Genomic DNA, 16,372 nt, shown 5'->3' with positions numbered 1-16,372 from the left:
AAAGTGAGTTTGGTTTCTTGGCAGGCCCCTTCTTTTCTTTTCTTTTTTTAAAACCTCCGTATTGTGCAGGGGAAGGACAAAGATTAGTCACCCGCCGCTGATCGGCTCACAGAAAGCAGAAACCAATCCTGAGTTGCTGGTGAGTTGTTGCGGTTGCTGAATGCATTTAGTAATCTGGTGAAAAGGGGAGAAGGGCAGGTGCACCGAACAAGACAGGATGCGTGTACCTGACTACGAGGTCAAGGCTAGTTCCTCCCACCCCGCCAGGTTTGTGAGGAGAAAATAGCACCGAGGGAAGAGCACAGAGCAGGTATCAAGGTTCTAGGTCGTTATAGAATCACCTGGACAGACACTCCTAGAGTCTCGCAAAGTCTCCCACATGCACACCGGCGAGCGTTTCCCCTGCAACCCTAAGCGCACAGGGTTGCTCTAGGGCCGATCTGGACTAGTGTTACTGTCTTTAGCAAGGGGCGCTAGTCCAGTTTGGGACCACGACCCCGCAGATTTGGACCAATCACGCGGACGGCCACGCATATCCCTTGCTTGTTTGTTCACTTGCAGTTTGAGGGGATGGATTTCTGGTGCTGCACATGGGACAGGGTCAGTGGCCGTTTGAAAAATGGACCAGCGTACCCCTCATTTTGTGTTAATATAGATGAAAGACGGTTGCGGAAGGATGGCGAGAGACTTATGAGTAGTAAAAAGGAAGTTAGAACGAGGTCGGCGCGATTGAAACAAAAAACTCAGCGGAAGCCCACTCCCGGAGATACTGCGGTCCTCGCTCGAGTTCCCAAGCCTGACCAGACTCGCTCGCCGGTGTCGAACATTCCATGGATTGCCGTCGGACCCGGACCCACTCTAAGGTCAGCTGCCCGACCAGTTTTGTGAAGTGGAGTTCAGGCGAGGCCCTTTTTACTCTCTTTTTTCTCTTTTCTGCAGTTTCTGCTGCTTTCCCCGGTAAAAAAGGATTGGGGGGCAGTAAAGATCATCCGAATGCTGACTGTACATCGCTATACCTTTTTCCATGTGGGAAGACGTGCGCGTACCCTTTATTCGCCTCCCTCATCAGGATTAGTATTCACACCTGTCGCATCCCACTACCATGATGAAAGGAGAGGATAACATGATGACTGTAGCAAAGCCTACTGTAGCAACTAGCAAAGGCAGGAAACAATACGTACAACCCCCCCCTTGTACAGAAAACGTGGTGGCTTGATACATACAATAGCGTGGTGCACAGGTAAATCGGCGCGTGGTGTAACGAGTCTAGACCCCGGGGATCTTCCGCTTGCAGAATCTGCCAGATCAGATGGTCCAGTGAGTCGCAGTGAGTCGCAGTGAGTCGCCAGCCCGGATTCCTCTTTTCGGAGTTCCGTCACCAATTTTCCACTGCGAATTTCGCTGGGCGGTTCCCCCCTCCATTTCCTCGCTGAATCGAGTCCCCTCCAGCTCTTCCTCCCTGAAGGACCCTCGGCCGACTCCCTCTACCGTATTTCTTCTCTCGTATCCCCCTCCTCCTCACTCCGTCTCTCCCCTTTTTCTTCTCTCCAGATTTCCCCTCCAGATCATTCAAAAGAAGCCAATCGTCGCGCCTCAAGCCACCTTCCTCTTAAGCATCGTACTCACCTCCACTACACTACACTCGCACACGCGACTAGCACTTAATCACATCCCCAAGTAATTGAGTCACATCTTTACCCTCCCACCTAGGGAGTCTTGGACAACTTTGATCTTGAATGAGCATTGTCATTACCATATCTATTATATCAACCATTCAGCGCAATGGCTGTTACCACCATCGATATCATTCCTAAAACCTCCTCCTCTCCTCTGTCGTCCAACAACCCTTCCATGAATAAGCGATGGCCTCCTCTTGCCGACAAGACCTCCCTTCCCTACAAGCTCACCACCCTGTCGCGGCAGAAATTGGCTCGCGAGGCCACTGCGCCTGACCCGGATATCCGTCGCTGCCTCGGACACTTCCGCCTGCACTGCCGGTCGATGGAATGGGCGCAGAAGGACATGTCTACGCGCATCAACTCGTTCGAGATGGAGGACGACGAATCCGAGGACGAGGAGGACCGGGAGGACGAGAACAAGAAGCTTCCCGACGACCGCAAGGACGAAGACCAGACCACAATCAAGCCGACTGCTACTGAGCCTGCCGACAAGGCTACCTCCGGAGTGGAGACCACCACAGTCCACGTGAGCTTCCACGTCTCGGCGCCTCCAGCTGCCGACAAAGAGAAGGAGAAGGAGAAGGAAGGCCTCTTGGAGAAGGGCCGCAACTGCTTGGAGAAGACAGTCCAAAGGAAACACTTCTGGCCCTCGCCGGGTCAATGCCTGCCTGTGCGGATAGCAGGTTGATTCTGTCGCAATCCGACAAACTCTACTCCCCAATCCCATCAACAAACACCACTTCACTCTGAATCTCATACACCATCTTCTCTCGATTACGACGAAACAGAAAATCTCGAAAATTCACAAAGCCATCAATCTATTTAATATTAATGACGACGCCACGAAGCAACGATTTTTCTATTTCATTTCACTTGTTACCACCACCATCTATTCATCTATACATATCACCAGCGGAGTTCGATTTCGATCATCATTTCATTCTGAACCGTGGACGGGTTCCATCACTAGCTTGGAGTTGGTGTGCAAAGCTAATTAAGGTCAAAGGTGTTAATTGCAAGAAGGATCGGAGCACAGCGAACTGGGATGCGGCCAGACAGCACAGCATAGGGATATGGAATGGGGCCTGTATTTACATATTATTTCCCATCAAAAAAGTCAAACCTCTAGATTAAACATTACAAACAAACTGAGAAAGAAATTGCAAAACATATCAAAAGATGTCTCTGCTCTGTGTGTCTAGTAGTAGTCTGTATCCAATGAGTCAAACGCCCAGAATCTCCATCCCCAGATCCCCCAGACCCCGTGACCCAATGCACAACCGAAACCAGCTTAGCGCATCTTAAATGCCCCGATTAATAAGAATCAATATTCATAAACATCAAACTCCATCACATTTGACTCATTGATTCAGAATCAATCCAATCCAGAACCCAACTCAATTGCATCGCAATCCGACCTAACCATCCCCCAACCCCAATTTCCCCGCCCAAGCGCTCAAACTCAACATACACAACGCTACCAAACATCATCCCACCCCTCCCCTTGTCTCCGACAACTTTCCCACCCCGAACCATATTTTCTTTTTGGGAGAAACGCAACAATGATGCAAGATCCGTAGCCCCGTACCTCCTGGGCCTCTCCCGCTTCCAATCGGGTTGTGTGAGGAGGATCTCCCGACCAATGCCACCGCAATGTCATTTACCCCACACCGCTCCGCCCGCTTATCAAATCGCCACATCGGTGTCATCACTCATCGCTAGGTACCTAGTGTTTGATGGATGATTCGCCTCAGAGTTGGTTGGGAGAGATGGTGATTGGGCCAGAAGTTTGAGGTACTTTGATCATTTTGTAGGTACACACAGTGGGCTGGTAAGTTATGATGTGATTTGAGAATGTGGCTAGGTGTCTTTTGGTTGGTCCTGAGGTAGGGTCTTCCCCTTTAGGGCAAATGGGGATAGGAAGTGTGGGCTGGTGTGGTAGGGCTGATGAGTTGATGAATCTGGTTCCACTTGCAAGGCATTGTGTCCACTGGAATGGACGGGAGAGGGGTCCGAAGGGTATGCATGGATACGGAGTATGTAGACGTAGGGTATGATGTACGAGCACGATGTATGATGTAGTCTGGGGGCCCCGGTTTTTGGGGTGTGGTATGAGGTGAGTGGTGTGACATCGTGCATGTAGCTTTGCGAGCCTATACTTTTGGTACTTCGCCCTAGAGGCTAATTGCCACTTGGGACTTTTGCAGTTGACACCAGGCAGCTTATAGTATGAATGTTTAATTGTTTGCTGCTTCAATGAGCTTTCAGGGAAACTCTGTTGGATTCTTGCCACGGTTGAGGGTTGTTGAGACGATCATTGTCTGCAGTTGTCGACATACAGCACTCATATGCTGCCCCGTGTAGAGTGGACTTTCCATGCTCCTGATCTATGTGATCACACTGCAGTTTCTGCTTCATGATGATGGCACCTGCGTACTAGTATCACATCAATACGTTTGCTCCAACTCTATATGCCGATAGTCCGACGAGGTCGCCTTGACCGTTTCACCCATCTTCCCCAGCAACCTGTCTTTTCCGCTGTCACTAGCTTTTTTTCTGCGATTGCTCATATTTACGGGCTCTGTCAGAATTATCCCTTTCCCTGATTTGGTCCAGCTGCAGCTACATACGATGGCAAACCACTGGAGTCCTGTCCGCCGCCACGCATATCACCCGCAGAATTAGAGCTATCGACACCACACGACCTATTGTGGCCCACGATTTCGCACGCCGTGTGATTCGTCGCTCCACCGCTCTCCTTACCTCAGGGCTTGTACTTGGCAACTATTTTCGTAATAGCTCACCGATAATGATGTCTTCAACGCAGTTCACTGTCAACAGCAGGCATCAGCTCTGTTCTGACGTTCCTCGATGGACAAAATCTTTCTATGATTAGATTCTGGTGAATCACCAAGATTAACGGCAAGGATGCGAAGGGCGGTACGCTTCTAGTCTTGTAAGAAGCAAAAGGTAGCTCGCTTGATGACAGGGCATGCAATGTCATATTTTTGCCGCAGTGCGGTGACTCGGATTCGATGTGTTTCTTCGATTTGTGCTTCCAGCACAGCGGGCTGTTCACTGCAGCTAACAACAACATTAATGATGATGTTTCTGTGCTGAATCTCGTGTTTACAATGAGGTCAGACAGATGATAAGTAGTTCAGGGTGGACGTCTTCAGTGGGAGGTCTATACCGTGGCAGTCGTGCTGGTATTTTATGGTGGATGAATGTGAAGCAGTTGTGAAGTAGGATTGCATCTGAGATTGACGTGGATGTAAGAAACTGCTTGGTGATTCATGTGTAGATTAAATGGCTGGGGATTCGGTCTCTATGCTCGACATTATTCACAGTCATCGACTCCATATAGAGATTAGAAAAACACCAACTACTTCCTACGCCTCAACCCGATATGATAACCACCATTCCCGCCAAACGAGTATCACTAAAGCCACCGATGCTGCTCTGCAATAAGAGACGTTCTTAGGCCGTTCTGATTTTATCAGAGGCCATTGTAGCTGATATTGTTATGATAATGGTTGTCTGTAGTCTTCTTGAACTCTTCCTCACGGGGTTCCCGGATCTACTTTGACATTGATCTAACTATTGTTATATACATAAGTTATACGTGTGCACTTTAATCTCGAAAGGGAGCTTCATCACTGACGCAAAACAGCTTTAACGACCGTTTTTCTGGTAGTGATGCCGGTAAGAATCGCAATGGTCCCCTGGTATAAGTCAGTCTCCCCAGTACAGTGGTGTGATACGTGCTAACACCGATCTGACTAAACACCGTTGGAGCGGAGGACAACACCTTCGCAACTACTATGAGTTACCTTCTTGTTTCTACTCATAACCACCGACTTAACCTCCTCATTGAATCATCGAGTGAGGCTTTATTTAAAGATTACCGTCCTTGTCAAGCAAGGTGTTTTTGCTGGTGAAAGTAGTGGTTGGCCAGACATCTTGCACGGCATCAGGGCCTTTCTCGCCAGGTTGCTTAGCCCCTATGGATCTTCAAGGAGAGATGATAGCAATTGATCTCGGTTTGTTGCTAGAGTCGATGAAAGAGTCGATGATAGGGAGTACCCTGCAGTACTTACCTGACGGTGGGGGTCGGAGGTCGATGAGTGCTTGCTGTACCAGGATGTATGTACCGTACAGTACATGACAGGGTTATGATACCGACTTTAACCCTAAGACTGTCCAAGCCAAGCCACTATTCATGTCTAGGCGCAATTAACTACATCAATGCCCTTAAGTGTATCAGCCAAATGATAGACAAGAATGGTTCTCAAAATAAGGTCTCTTCATTGATAGTACAGAGAATGGTTTACTCAAGGAGAAATTATCCCGTAATCTTGACCTTGATATCTCGTGTCATGTGTGTCTAATGACAAAGACGATCTATATGTGAGAGTCAACATGAAGTGCTCTATAAGCAATAGCCACCTCAAGTATTCTCACGGCGCCTCAGCCGCCTGCACCACCAGCTATCTCTACGACATCACCGAAGAGACAACCGTCTTCGACATCGCCCGCAAAACCAACCGAGGCGTCTGCGACATCGTCCGCCAGAACCCAATGGCCGACGTAACCATCCCGCCCAACATCGGCAAAGTCTTCATCATTCCCGGGGAGACATGCACGCCCGACAACTCCACCTGCCTGATCCAAGACGCGGACGTGCATCTACGGCGGGCCGCGTCTGTACTACACCGTCAAAGGCGACACGACACGTACGAGACAATCGCGCTTCGACTGAACATCACGACCGAGTCGCTGTCCGGCGGTCCGACGGCCAACGAGACCCTGCGCGAAGGGCAGTTTCCTCGAGGTGCCCGAGTGCCCGCCTAGCCAGTGCATCACCAAGCCTTTCTCGCTCAGCTGGGGTGTTTACAAGTACCTCGCGGATCAGTACAGGACTACCGTCGGGCAGATTATGAGGCTGAGCCGGACGTATGATTGTAGTAGTTTGGCTTTCTCGGAGGGGGGGCACGTTCCCGTCGATTGATTTGCCGATGAATTGCACGGCGTTGTCGAATATATTACCGTGTTGAGTTGGGGTTATGCTTGTTGTGAGAAGGGGGATTGTGGCTTCTGTGCTGTGTTCGTTCTTTCTGTTTGCCTTTGAGAAGTAGTTTGCTTGCACGGATGAGTATGCGTGTGCTGTCCGTGTACAGCTTTGGCATTTTCTCTTGTCAGAGTAGTAACTGAGAAGAATTGGATGAAGGTATGACGCAAATAGAAGCACTGGAACTTGCTTACTTTACTCCTAGCCACAGGTAAACCCCCTAGATTTGTGAGTGCTACAGTAAATGTTGCACTCATATATCGATGACTCGCAACATACTTGCGTTCGGCCCTCAACCCGGCCTTGAGATCACAAAGGGCCCTCTTGGGATCAACACTCAGGCAGGTTCACTCCAAACACGACTGAGTGGCTGGGTCCCAAGCATGGCATAAGAGAAAAACATCCATACAAGACTACCACTCAGAAGGAATCTTGAGAGGAGTTTTTAATTTGCATCAACTCTCATGTAGACAATCTCCCTGTATCTGCTCAACCCTACCGGAACCTCTCCTCTTAACTGAACCCCTCCAACCAAACCCCCTCCTATACCTCGTATATATATAAATCAGCCCTCCAACTCGCCTACCGAACTCCTCTCCCCCCACCACCCAAAGATCAAGAACAAAACCTGCCCCCGAGTCTTCCCTTTGCCTACTTCCCCAACCACACAACCCACTAACGAACAGAACCACACAATGAACATAACCGGCGACTTCACCTTCGACAACGTCCCCTACAACGCCACCATCCCGCTCCCCCCGGACCCCGAGCACTGCATCCAAATCGAGACCATCCGCCTCCGCCGCGCCAACATCGCCGGCACCAACTGCCACGACGCCGCCAACTGGGCCGCCTTCGCCAAGCGCCTGCTCGACCACCGCTGGGAGGAGCAGCGCCTCGACGAGCAGGTCCGGGCCCAGCTGCAGCCCGACCACTTCCTGTGGATCCGCCACCGCGGCGCCGTGGTGTTTTGCGACGAGCGCGTGCGGCTGTTTGTCGACGCTGGGGATTTGGTCGTCAATGCGCAGCCCGTGCGCACGTATGTTGAGGCCGGGGGGATGGAGGTGGTGGAGGAGGAGTGGGAGCTTGGCGCGGCGTTTATGTTGGCCTATGATGGTCTTTGTGCTCTTCTTCGGGGCCGGGGTTGAATGAGGGTGAGGACACTGGTGATAGTGTGAGGGGAAGTGACTGGTTAGTTGCAGGTGCAGTTGTGTGCTTTTGTTGTTGCTGTGGTCGACTTGCTTTTCTTTCTAGAGATGTGATAATCAGATTAGGAAAAATTGAAAAATATGGATGGATATCATGAGTCCTGTGTTCAGGACGAGTGGTGTCGACATCTAGTATTGTGAAATGTTTTCTCGGTTTTGTAAATGTAGAACGGCTTTTATTTACTATATATGCAAGAAAATTGGCCCTAAGCCGGCCAGGAGAAGAGACTGGAGAGATGTACTACACCACATGTAGCACCTTCCTTGCTCGTACCAAGATGAACAACGTAACGCGCGCGTCTCCAGGATACGCATCCTGATCTTGGAGCATTTCAATGTTGGGGGCCATCGAACTGAGTCTAGAAAACAAGCATCAGTCACGAAGCCAACACTCGTGCCAATTGCCAAGCCCTAACTAGTTCAACCGATAACAGGTATATCGCGCAATTCTTCTCTCTGCTCCGACTCTCAGAGTCAGATACCCGACCAGAACAACCCTACTATCCTTGCACCCACTACCGGAATCTTCCCTCAACATCTCCCTCAACCTGGAATCAAATCCCCGGGAACTGCATCCTCCGCAAGGCTGACTTTAATACTAGGTTGTCCGAGCCCCCCCGCACCCCCCCCGCGCCATCGGATTGATAAACGGCTGAAGGACCTCGGGCTTTGGCAGATCGTAGGTCTGAGCGGCCTGCACCGCCCAGGCTGGAGACGTCACCACCAGCATAGGGCGGCTGAATGGCCACACATCAACATAAAATCCACCTTGACCCCCAGGGATCTCGGTGGACAGGAGGGCAAAAAGCTCAGCTTCGCGGCTATCCGCCGGGCTCTATTTGTGCAGCCCAGCCATCAATCACAGGCAGATTTTCCAGGATCAGGTCCCAGAACGGCATGGGCTGGCATGGTAGGTTAATGACCACCAGTTGCAGAAGGAGACGTACGTACCAGTCCTTGCTTCTTCAGGCGGTAGAACAGCCATCGCGCCTGGACGAGTTTATACGCAAAGGAGGCGAGGCAAATGGTGGTCAGTGTCGCTAACAGACGACTTGCCAGTCGAGCCCAATCTGGGTGTTGGCAGCCATTATCATAGCCAATCACCAGATGTAGAGGTGATGGAGCGGTCGGGAGAGAGACTGAGGAAAGGAGAGTTCAGTGGAGGAAAGATACCCCAAACACACAGAGGCGAAGATGAACATTGGCAAGCGGAAGAAGGATGTGGGAGGAGTATTTTAGCGCATCACTTTTGATTGGGGGCGAGTTATAGCACTAATCCTTTAGGTTGTAAAAAGGGGTCAAGTTTCAACCTTGACCCCAATTTTCATGCTGGGGCTTGTGTAGAGAAGGTGAAGCCTCAGACTTTGTCGGATTCGTGGTTGGAGATGCCTGAATCTGATATGGAGCCGTTTACCCCAGGGAATCTTCACGTCACTGCGGAGGAGAGGGAGGACACCACTAGAGGTGGGCGTAGTATGATATGTAATGGACTTGGAAACAAATCAGGTGAGTGTCTGCCCTAATATACTAAATATCTCTCCAGAACGCCAATACCACTAAGCAACCCGGCTTGATAGAGGCTGCAGTGACACGATCGGTGCTCGAGAATCATGTCTAGATTCGATTTGGGGCTATGCAAAGGATGAGATGATCATTACAATGAGGTTTGACAGGCAAGCTAGCAGGGTCAAAGGGAAATACATGACTTGGTAGTGCAAAATTCTTCTACGTGATATGGATAGTAGTATATAGTACAAGCTCAGGCCGTTATTTTCTCTGGAGACCTAGAGTTGCTCAGACCACACTCACACTTTAATACTCACCCCATGCCAGGAGCAGATCAACAAGCGAAAAGCAGCACCAAGTTCTGCGAAAAGCAAACAGGGAAGGTTGTTCGATCTCCCCAAGAGATCAGTTCAATAGGTTCAAACTATCTATTTATCCTTGTGGAAATCGGATCTCCTGCAGTCCGACTAAACCCAGGAACACCTGGTTCCTATACATCACCGACGATATCAATTACCAACACCACAGTGACCATCGAAACAATATACCGCCATGAACGCCCGCTGAACATATACGAGAACAAAAAGTATCGCCAAGGTAACACAAGAGACAAAGCTAAACGCCTACAGTGCAAGTTCATCATCATCCCATCCCAATGCCGAATAGATCGACTTCTCCGGTGTCACCGGCACCGCTGACGTGGCCGGCACCATCAGCTCGGCCGCACTCGGCTTGCGCACCGGCGTGCTCAACACGGCTGCCGGCGCCTTGACCGGGGTTTCGAACGCAACAAGATGGCTGGAGGCGGGGTTGTCTTCCGGAAGAAGTATCCCCGCAGGCAGATCACCCGCAAGGATGGGGGCTGGTTTTGGGGGCGTCTCCATCACCATGGAGGGCTTGACACGCGGGAGGAAGGTGTCCACGTGTCGACGGGACTGGACCGGCGTGGAGGGGGCCATTTCCATGGAGCGCGGTGCTGCTGGCACTGGCTGACGGGGTGGGACCCGGAAGAGGGCGCCAGAGCTGCTCGACAAAGGCGACCCGGCGGGATCAGCCAAGAGTGACTGCGCTGGCCGACGGATGGGCGTCTCATGAATCGCGTCGCTTGCGCCGCGGCTGGCTGATCCAAAGAACAATGAGCCAGAGCGAATAGTCGAGCCAGGGACCATCTGAGGCTCGCTGTTGAAGGGAGACGACACCGATACAGTCGGCTTGGAGACGGATGATGACTGCATGAAGGTCGGAGGGAGAGGGGGCATCCCGGCAACGGCATCTTTCCTCCGACTCCCCTTCTTCGGCGTGGCCGCAACTTGCACTCCTTGTCCCATGGGGTTGCGCACCGGGTTTTTCGGCTTTCGCGAGCTGCTGCCACTAGCAGCACCGGTGGAATATCGTTTGACGGCATCGTCAGCTATGTCCTTGGCCACAAGTTCGCGATTGGGCTTGCGCAGAGCGTTGATGGCTGCGTCAAGCTCCTTCTTCTGCTCCACGAGCATCTGCATCTTCTTGAGTTTCGTCTCGTGCTGACGCGTCACAGCATTCAGGTCCACTTCACGATTGTCGGCGCGTTTGGCTTTCTGGATTCCTCCCCGTACGTTGGTCCCAACGACCGGTAAAAGAGGATCCAAGGAATTGCGTCTGGCCTCAGCTTGCGCAGGGGTCGTATTCGACCGGCTCAGGGACGGGATGTGACGAGGCTGAGACCCCATCTGGTCCGTGAGCACACGCTGGAATGTGCGACGACGAGACTGCTTCTGCGCCTGTTGCCGCTCGACGGGAGTACCAGGCTCTCCCTTGGGCACCTTCTTGGCCTGAGTTGGCTTCGTGAAGGGTGAGATGGCACTCGAGACGCCCAATTTCCGGGTGATCGACTTGCACTTTTCAGGTAGACGGGATGCGTAGAAGGGGATAATCACTTCGGTGCAGAAATCACGAACAGCATCGCTCTCGACCTTCTTCCCAGAAAGGTGGGCCAGTCCAGATGACGCCCCAGCGTCAGGGACGACGGTCTCCTCGAAGCTGACGGCATACCAGATGCACAATCGGTCAAGGTGGAGCTCGAGCATAGTATTCAGATCCAGTTGTTTCTTGGTCTTCGACTCCTTCTTGGCCGGCGGCTCTGGTGCATCGTCCGCGCCGCTGCTCTGTTTGCTCTGTTCACCTTCCGCGACGACCACTTCGAGGGACATCGTTTCCAGGATGAGGAGAATCTGCAGTTGGGTTTCGCGCAAGCGAAGATCAGCGATCATCTTTTTGGATTCCGTCTCCCGCGACATAGGGCCTTCCGAAGGCAAACCCTGGTCGCTGAGCGTACGGCTCTTCCACCATTGGCGAACTAAATCAGTTTCCTCGGGATACAGCCCGTTCTTGCCAAGCTTCTTCTTCTTCGTGCTCTTTCGTTTCTTCTTCTTGGTTGCTTCATCATCCGACAGAGCGAGCAAGACATCACTCAGCATAGCAGGCAGAGTCTCGCGATACTTGAGGTCCATCTTCTTTGCCACGAGGATAGATTCCCTGTAAAACTCGATCAAACTGTGAGGACCACTGCCTTCCACCTCGGTAGATTGAAAGGCAGCCCGGCAACGCGCGAGAGGACCTTTGGCAAAGTACGCCACAGACGTCTAACCACCGATTAGCACTCATATAGCACAGCCTGCAACACATAATCTCACCTTGGAGATATACAGCGCCTGCAGATACTGGTCCCGGAGGTTATCCAACCAATCCTGCGGCGAGCGCAGCGCATCCACGTTTTCCTGTACTAGAGTCTCCTCCGCAGCCGCAGCACCAGCAGCATCAGGGACATCCGATCCACCCACACTCATACCACTCCTCTCCACTGCAGCCGCAATCTGAGGCGTCATAGCCTGAGACTCCGGACTCCCAGCATCCGTCGATCGGAGTCCACAATCCAGCCCATCCCCTGCAAATACAACCTCCACCTCCACCTTCGCTCTCTTTCCAACCCGTTGCAGCGCCACGCAATCTGGCTCCTCAATCCTAGCCATCGCCCACCACTCATCCTCTCCGACACCCTCTGCCCCCTTCCCCTCCCCCTCTACTTCACCAGCACCCTGATTCCAACCCAGATCACAAACCCCCTTGACAGCCCCAGCGCCAGCCCGCGCCCCCTCCTTTCCAGCAACCACCAGCTCCCCCTCCCCAACCGCCTCCGCCACGCGAAGGAGCGCAAAGATCCCCCTCTTCACCCTCTCCACAACCACCAACTCCCCGCCGGGCGACATCCTCGCAGCGAGCACCATCGGCTCTCGTCTCGATCGACCGGCACCATTACCACCAGAAGCATCACCATGACAAACCTCTAGCACAGGGATATGCGCCACGAAAAGACAACCGGGGTGGAGTGGCGGTGCGATGGTTGACGTCAAGCTCGAACCGGAATGCGGACCGGAGGGTGAATACTCCAACCAAGCGAAGGGGATACGAGAGCGCGGGATCAGGGCGATGGGGGTGAGGACGAAGGGGTCTTGCGAGAGGGATGTAACTGGTGCCTGAATTCGTTCGTATTGCCATTGTTAGTCTTGCATGACATGGGAGTCTTGTGATGTGGTGTATAGCATAGTGTGGATTGTGCATCAGCACCATCACCTCAAAGTGTTCGATGGTATATTCCAGCAGATTGACACCAAACCCGATATCAAACAATAGCAAGACAAGCACAAAAAAAAAAGCCATACCCGAATGGTAATCACCCGTGACATCCAATCCTCCGACCCGCAAGACGTGCCAAAATCGCAGGATATCTTGCGCTTCTTCACGGGCGGTAGCATACCGAGACTGCCATTTTGCTGGTTGGAATGGGTCTGGGCATGAGGCGCCCGGTTCAGAGGGATGGGTTGAAGAACGCCGGAAGAGACCTGCGACGAGGCCATGGAGCGAGTCGATAGTCGATACAGGGCTCCGATAAATTCAGTTCATGCTGCAACTGTCCCCGAGAATCAAACAAGTGTAATAACGTAAGTAGAAGTAAATGCTCGCTTTCAGTGAATGAATTTGGCGTGTAACAAGACCAGCCTGTTTAATGGTAACTAAAGTTAGTCGTGAGGGACAAGTCGAGATGCGGGCGACGCGGCTGACCATCTACGCCCCCCTCCGCCTTTTTGCACGCGTCGCGGCGCGGTGTAGGCGTAGGCGTAGGCGTAGGCATCTCATTAAGAAAGCGGTAACTTACGGTGGGGGCAATAGCGGCCACTGGGGAGAAACCAGATTCTGCCGATGGAATCAGGCGCAAGGGAATCAACTACTAGTAGTTCGTCCTCTGGTTAGACTTGGCCTCTTATGATCTTATGATCTAATTAGAGCTGCGTGAGATCAAGATAGACTACTCTTCTGTAGAACAAAAACTCTTACTAACTAGAGGCTAAGCAAGTGAAGCTGACTGGCACCCCTCTGGTCGGCGGTCGCGCTGCGGTAGGAGTACTTACTACTTACTGTATGAGAGAAGTTGTTTTCGCTCAGGGCCGCTGACTGATGCCCTTCCGTCGAAAGCATTCAGCTCGGCCATCAGAAGATTTTTGCCTGTTGGCACGAGCCCACACTTACGGCAAGCTGCTCGTGCCGATGGCGTGCTTTTTATTATTAGGTAGAATCTAGATTATCTCCTTGATGTCAATTCACCGGAGACCATCTGGTCGGGCACCATTCGACATGTGAAGGCACACACCCTGACGTGTCCATCGATGAAATCCAAGAACAACCACTACCATCAAACATACTACGGAAGGTACTACAAAAATTTACCTCAGCATACAGGCATTACGCCTGTCATTCATTAATCTATACTGCTAATCTTGAATTAGCACACCATGATGCGATTCCTTCCATCGGAAACTTCCGAAAGTCCAGACCGAGAGACTCGACGGCCATCACATGTCAAAGCCACGCACTGCGCGACTCCGAGTGCACTCGTGGTTGTCCCATCGAGTTCCCCGGGACCCTGGAGGAGGCACTGTTGAAGACTTTCGCTCCCGAAAACGCCGTGTAACATCCCTCCCAATATATGAAAAGTGGTATCATGTTGAATTTATCCTCGCCGAACCCGTCTCGTGCGGAGAGACGACCATGCAAAAAAAAATGGACGAACATCCAAAGGAAAAAATTACTTTTTTGACATGTCTATGCTCATGCTTTGAGTTGTTGAAAACAAAGCAAAATCATCACATTCGTAACGCAAACATACTCACAAGAGAAGTCGGTGCTCGGGCACAGCGCTTAACACGCTTAGTACTTAAGAGCCTTGGGCTTCTCCCAGGAGAACGACTGGTTGGTGAAGTGGCCGTTCTTGGCGGTCTGGAAGTAGATGGGCTTGGCCAGGTCGAGCTCCTTGACAATGACACCGGGGCGGAGATCGAAGTTGTTGCGAATGATCTCAACGAGCTCGTCAGAGGTCTTGTCGGAGGTACCGTAGGTCTCGACGAAGATGGAGAGGGGCTCAGCGACACCAATGGCGTAGGAGAGCTGGACGAGAGCACGGCGAGCCAGACCAGCGGTGACCAGGGACTTGGCGATCCAGCGGCCAACGTAGGCGGCGGAGCGGTCGACCTTGGAGTAGTCCTTACCAGAGAAAGCACCACCACCGTGGGCACCCCAACCACCGTAGGTGTCGACAATGATCTTACGACCAGTCAGACCGGCATCACCCTGGGGACCACCGATGACGAAGCGGCCGGAGGGCTGAATGTGGTAGACGGTGCGGTCGTCAAGGAGCTCAGCGGGGATGACCTTCTTGATGATCTTCTCCTTGAGAGTGGCGCGGAGCTCCTCGGTGGTGACGTCCTCGCTGTGCTGGGCAGAGATGACAATGGTGTCCACACGGAGGGGCTTGACGGCACCGTTGTCGTGAGCGTACTCAATGGTGACCTGGGTCTTGGTGTCGGGGCGGAGCCAGGGGATGGAGCCGTCGTTGCGGGCCTCCTTCATGGCGCTGTTGAGTCTGTGGGAGAGGAGAAGAGTGAGGGGGAGGAGCTCAGGAGTCTCATCGGTGGCATAGCCGAACATGATACCCTGGTCACCGGCACCGAGCTTCTCAAGAGCCTCCTCGTAGTGGAGACCCTGGGCGATATCGGGAGACTGCTGCTCAATGGCAACCAAGACGTTGCAAGTCTTGTAGTCGAAGCCCTTGGCGGAGTCATCGTAGCCGATGTCCTTAATGGCACCACGGATGACCTTCTGGTAGTCGAGCTTGGCCTGAGTGGTAATTTCACCAAAGACCATGATCATACCTGGGCCGGTCAGAACAAGAATCGGACAAATTCGAGAAGAATGTACATACCAGTCTTGGTGGCAGTCTCGCAAGCAACCTGAAAGGGGGTGCGTTAGTAATTGGCTCCGATATCCAGGGGGAAAAAAGGACATTGTGGCAGCCAATGAGAAAGGGGCATGCGCAAAACCCGCCGCGGAGGGGCACGTACCTTGGAGAGGGGGTCCTCAGCAAGGCAGGCATCGAGGATGGCATCGGAGACCTGGTCACTGTCGAACTGTTAGTGATTGTGGCCGGTGAGAGGCATTGAGTGCCTGTAGAAAGAGAAGTGTGAAGAACTCACGCAATCTTATCAGGGTGACCCTCTCCGACGGACTCGGAGGTGAACAGGAAAGTTCCGGTCTTGGGGTTAGCGACGCTGCCCATTGTGACGAGAGGAGATGTGTGATGGGAAGAGGAGACAAAGAAAGACGGATGGTAAAGAAAGGAGAAGTGGATTGACGAGAGGAAGAAGAGGGAGAGAAAGAGGAGGAAGAGAGGAAGAAGAAGTAAGCGAAGGAGGGGAGAGGAAATGAAAAGAATAAAAAGAGGGGGGGCCCGAAGGGAGGAACAGGAAAACTAAGGGAGGCCCCGCCGGTCTCTCCCTCTGCCTCTCCGCATTAATGTCTCTCCGATGGCGCGATTGGCT

At 52.3% G+C, this 16,372-nt stretch overlaps 7 protein-coding genes across 7 annotated transcripts; 3 read left to right on the top strand and 4 right to left on the bottom strand.

The window, feature by feature from the left end:
* Positions 1 to 1,362: 1,362 nt before the first annotated feature.
* BP01DRAFT_357771 (uncharacterized protein) lies at positions 1,363 to 2,863 on the top strand. The gene has a single exon (XM_025575278.1). It carries the CDS (start codon positions 1,783 to 1,785, stop codon positions 2,365 to 2,367), a length of 585 nt encoding a protein of 194 aa, XP_025430445.1. The 5' UTR covers positions 1,363 to 1,782; the 3' UTR covers positions 2,368 to 2,863.
* A 3,149-nt stretch (positions 2,864 to 6,012) lies between these two features.
* BP01DRAFT_401151 (uncharacterized protein) lies at positions 6,013 to 6,736 on the top strand (the record flags this gene model as incomplete). Its single annotated transcript, XM_025578603.1, has 3 exons — positions 6,013 to 6,454; positions 6,486 to 6,635; positions 6,667 to 6,736. The coding sequence occupies exons 1-3, from the start codon at positions 6,102 to 6,104 to the stop codon at positions 6,734 to 6,736; spliced, it is 573 nt and encodes a 190-aa protein (XP_025430444.1). The 5' UTR covers positions 6,013 to 6,101.
* Positions 6,737 to 7,445: 709 nt separating this feature from the next.
* On the top strand, positions 7,446 to 7,898 carry BP01DRAFT_383646 (uncharacterized protein; the record flags this gene model as incomplete). Its single annotated transcript, XM_025577435.1, has 1 exon — positions 7,446 to 7,898. The coding sequence occupies one exon, from the start codon at positions 7,446 to 7,448 to the stop codon at positions 7,896 to 7,898; it is 453 nt and encodes a 150-aa protein (XP_025430443.1).
* Positions 7,899 to 8,556: 658 nt separating this feature from the next.
* On the bottom strand, positions 8,557 to 9,046 carry BP01DRAFT_383645 (uncharacterized protein; the record flags this gene model as incomplete). The annotated part of the gene is made up of 3 exons (XM_025577434.1): positions 8,557 to 8,793; positions 8,910 to 8,948; positions 9,008 to 9,046. The coding sequence occupies 3 exons, from the start codon at positions 9,044 to 9,046 to the stop codon at positions 8,557 to 8,559; spliced, it is 315 nt and encodes a 104-aa protein (XP_025430442.1).
* Positions 9,047 to 9,903: 857 nt separating this feature from the next.
* On the bottom strand, positions 9,904 to 12,493 carry BP01DRAFT_357770 (uncharacterized protein). The gene is made up of 2 exons (XM_025575277.1): positions 12,137 to 12,493; positions 9,904 to 12,085 (listed from the first exon to the last, which is right to left on the bottom strand). Exons 1-2 carry the CDS (start codon positions 12,326 to 12,328, stop codon positions 10,088 to 10,090), a joined length of 2,190 nt encoding a protein of 729 aa, XP_025430441.1. The 5' UTR covers positions 12,329 to 12,493; the 3' UTR covers positions 9,904 to 10,087.
* A 139-nt stretch (positions 12,494 to 12,632) lies between these two features.
* BP01DRAFT_83410 (uncharacterized protein) lies at positions 12,633 to 13,277 on the bottom strand. The gene has a single exon (XM_025580152.1). It carries the CDS (start codon positions 13,158 to 13,160, stop codon positions 12,771 to 12,773), a length of 390 nt encoding a protein of 129 aa, XP_025430440.1. The 5' UTR covers positions 13,161 to 13,277; the 3' UTR covers positions 12,633 to 12,770.
* A 946-nt stretch (positions 13,278 to 14,223) lies between these two features.
* On the bottom strand, positions 14,224 to 16,110 carry BP01DRAFT_321420 (S-adenosylmethionine synthetase; the record flags this gene model as incomplete). The annotated part of the gene is made up of 4 exons (XM_025572728.1): positions 14,224 to 15,706; positions 15,757 to 15,784; positions 15,896 to 15,953; positions 16,028 to 16,110. The coding sequence occupies 4 exons, from the start codon at positions 16,108 to 16,110 to the stop codon at positions 14,706 to 14,708; spliced, it is 1,170 nt and encodes a 389-aa protein (XP_025430439.1). The 3' UTR covers positions 14,224 to 14,705.
* Between the last annotated feature and the right edge of the window lie 262 nt (positions 16,111 to 16,372).

The sequence above is a fragment of the Aspergillus saccharolyticus genome (genome assembly GCF_003184585.1).
Source record: "Aspergillus saccharolyticus JOP 1030-1 unplaced genomic scaffold BP01scaffold_20, whole genome shotgun sequence".
Taxonomy (NCBI): Eukaryota; Fungi; Ascomycota; class Eurotiomycetes; order Eurotiales; family Aspergillaceae; genus Aspergillus; species Aspergillus saccharolyticus.
Note: the sequence above shows the minus strand (reverse complement) of the source record. Positions and strands in the feature narration are given on the sequence as shown.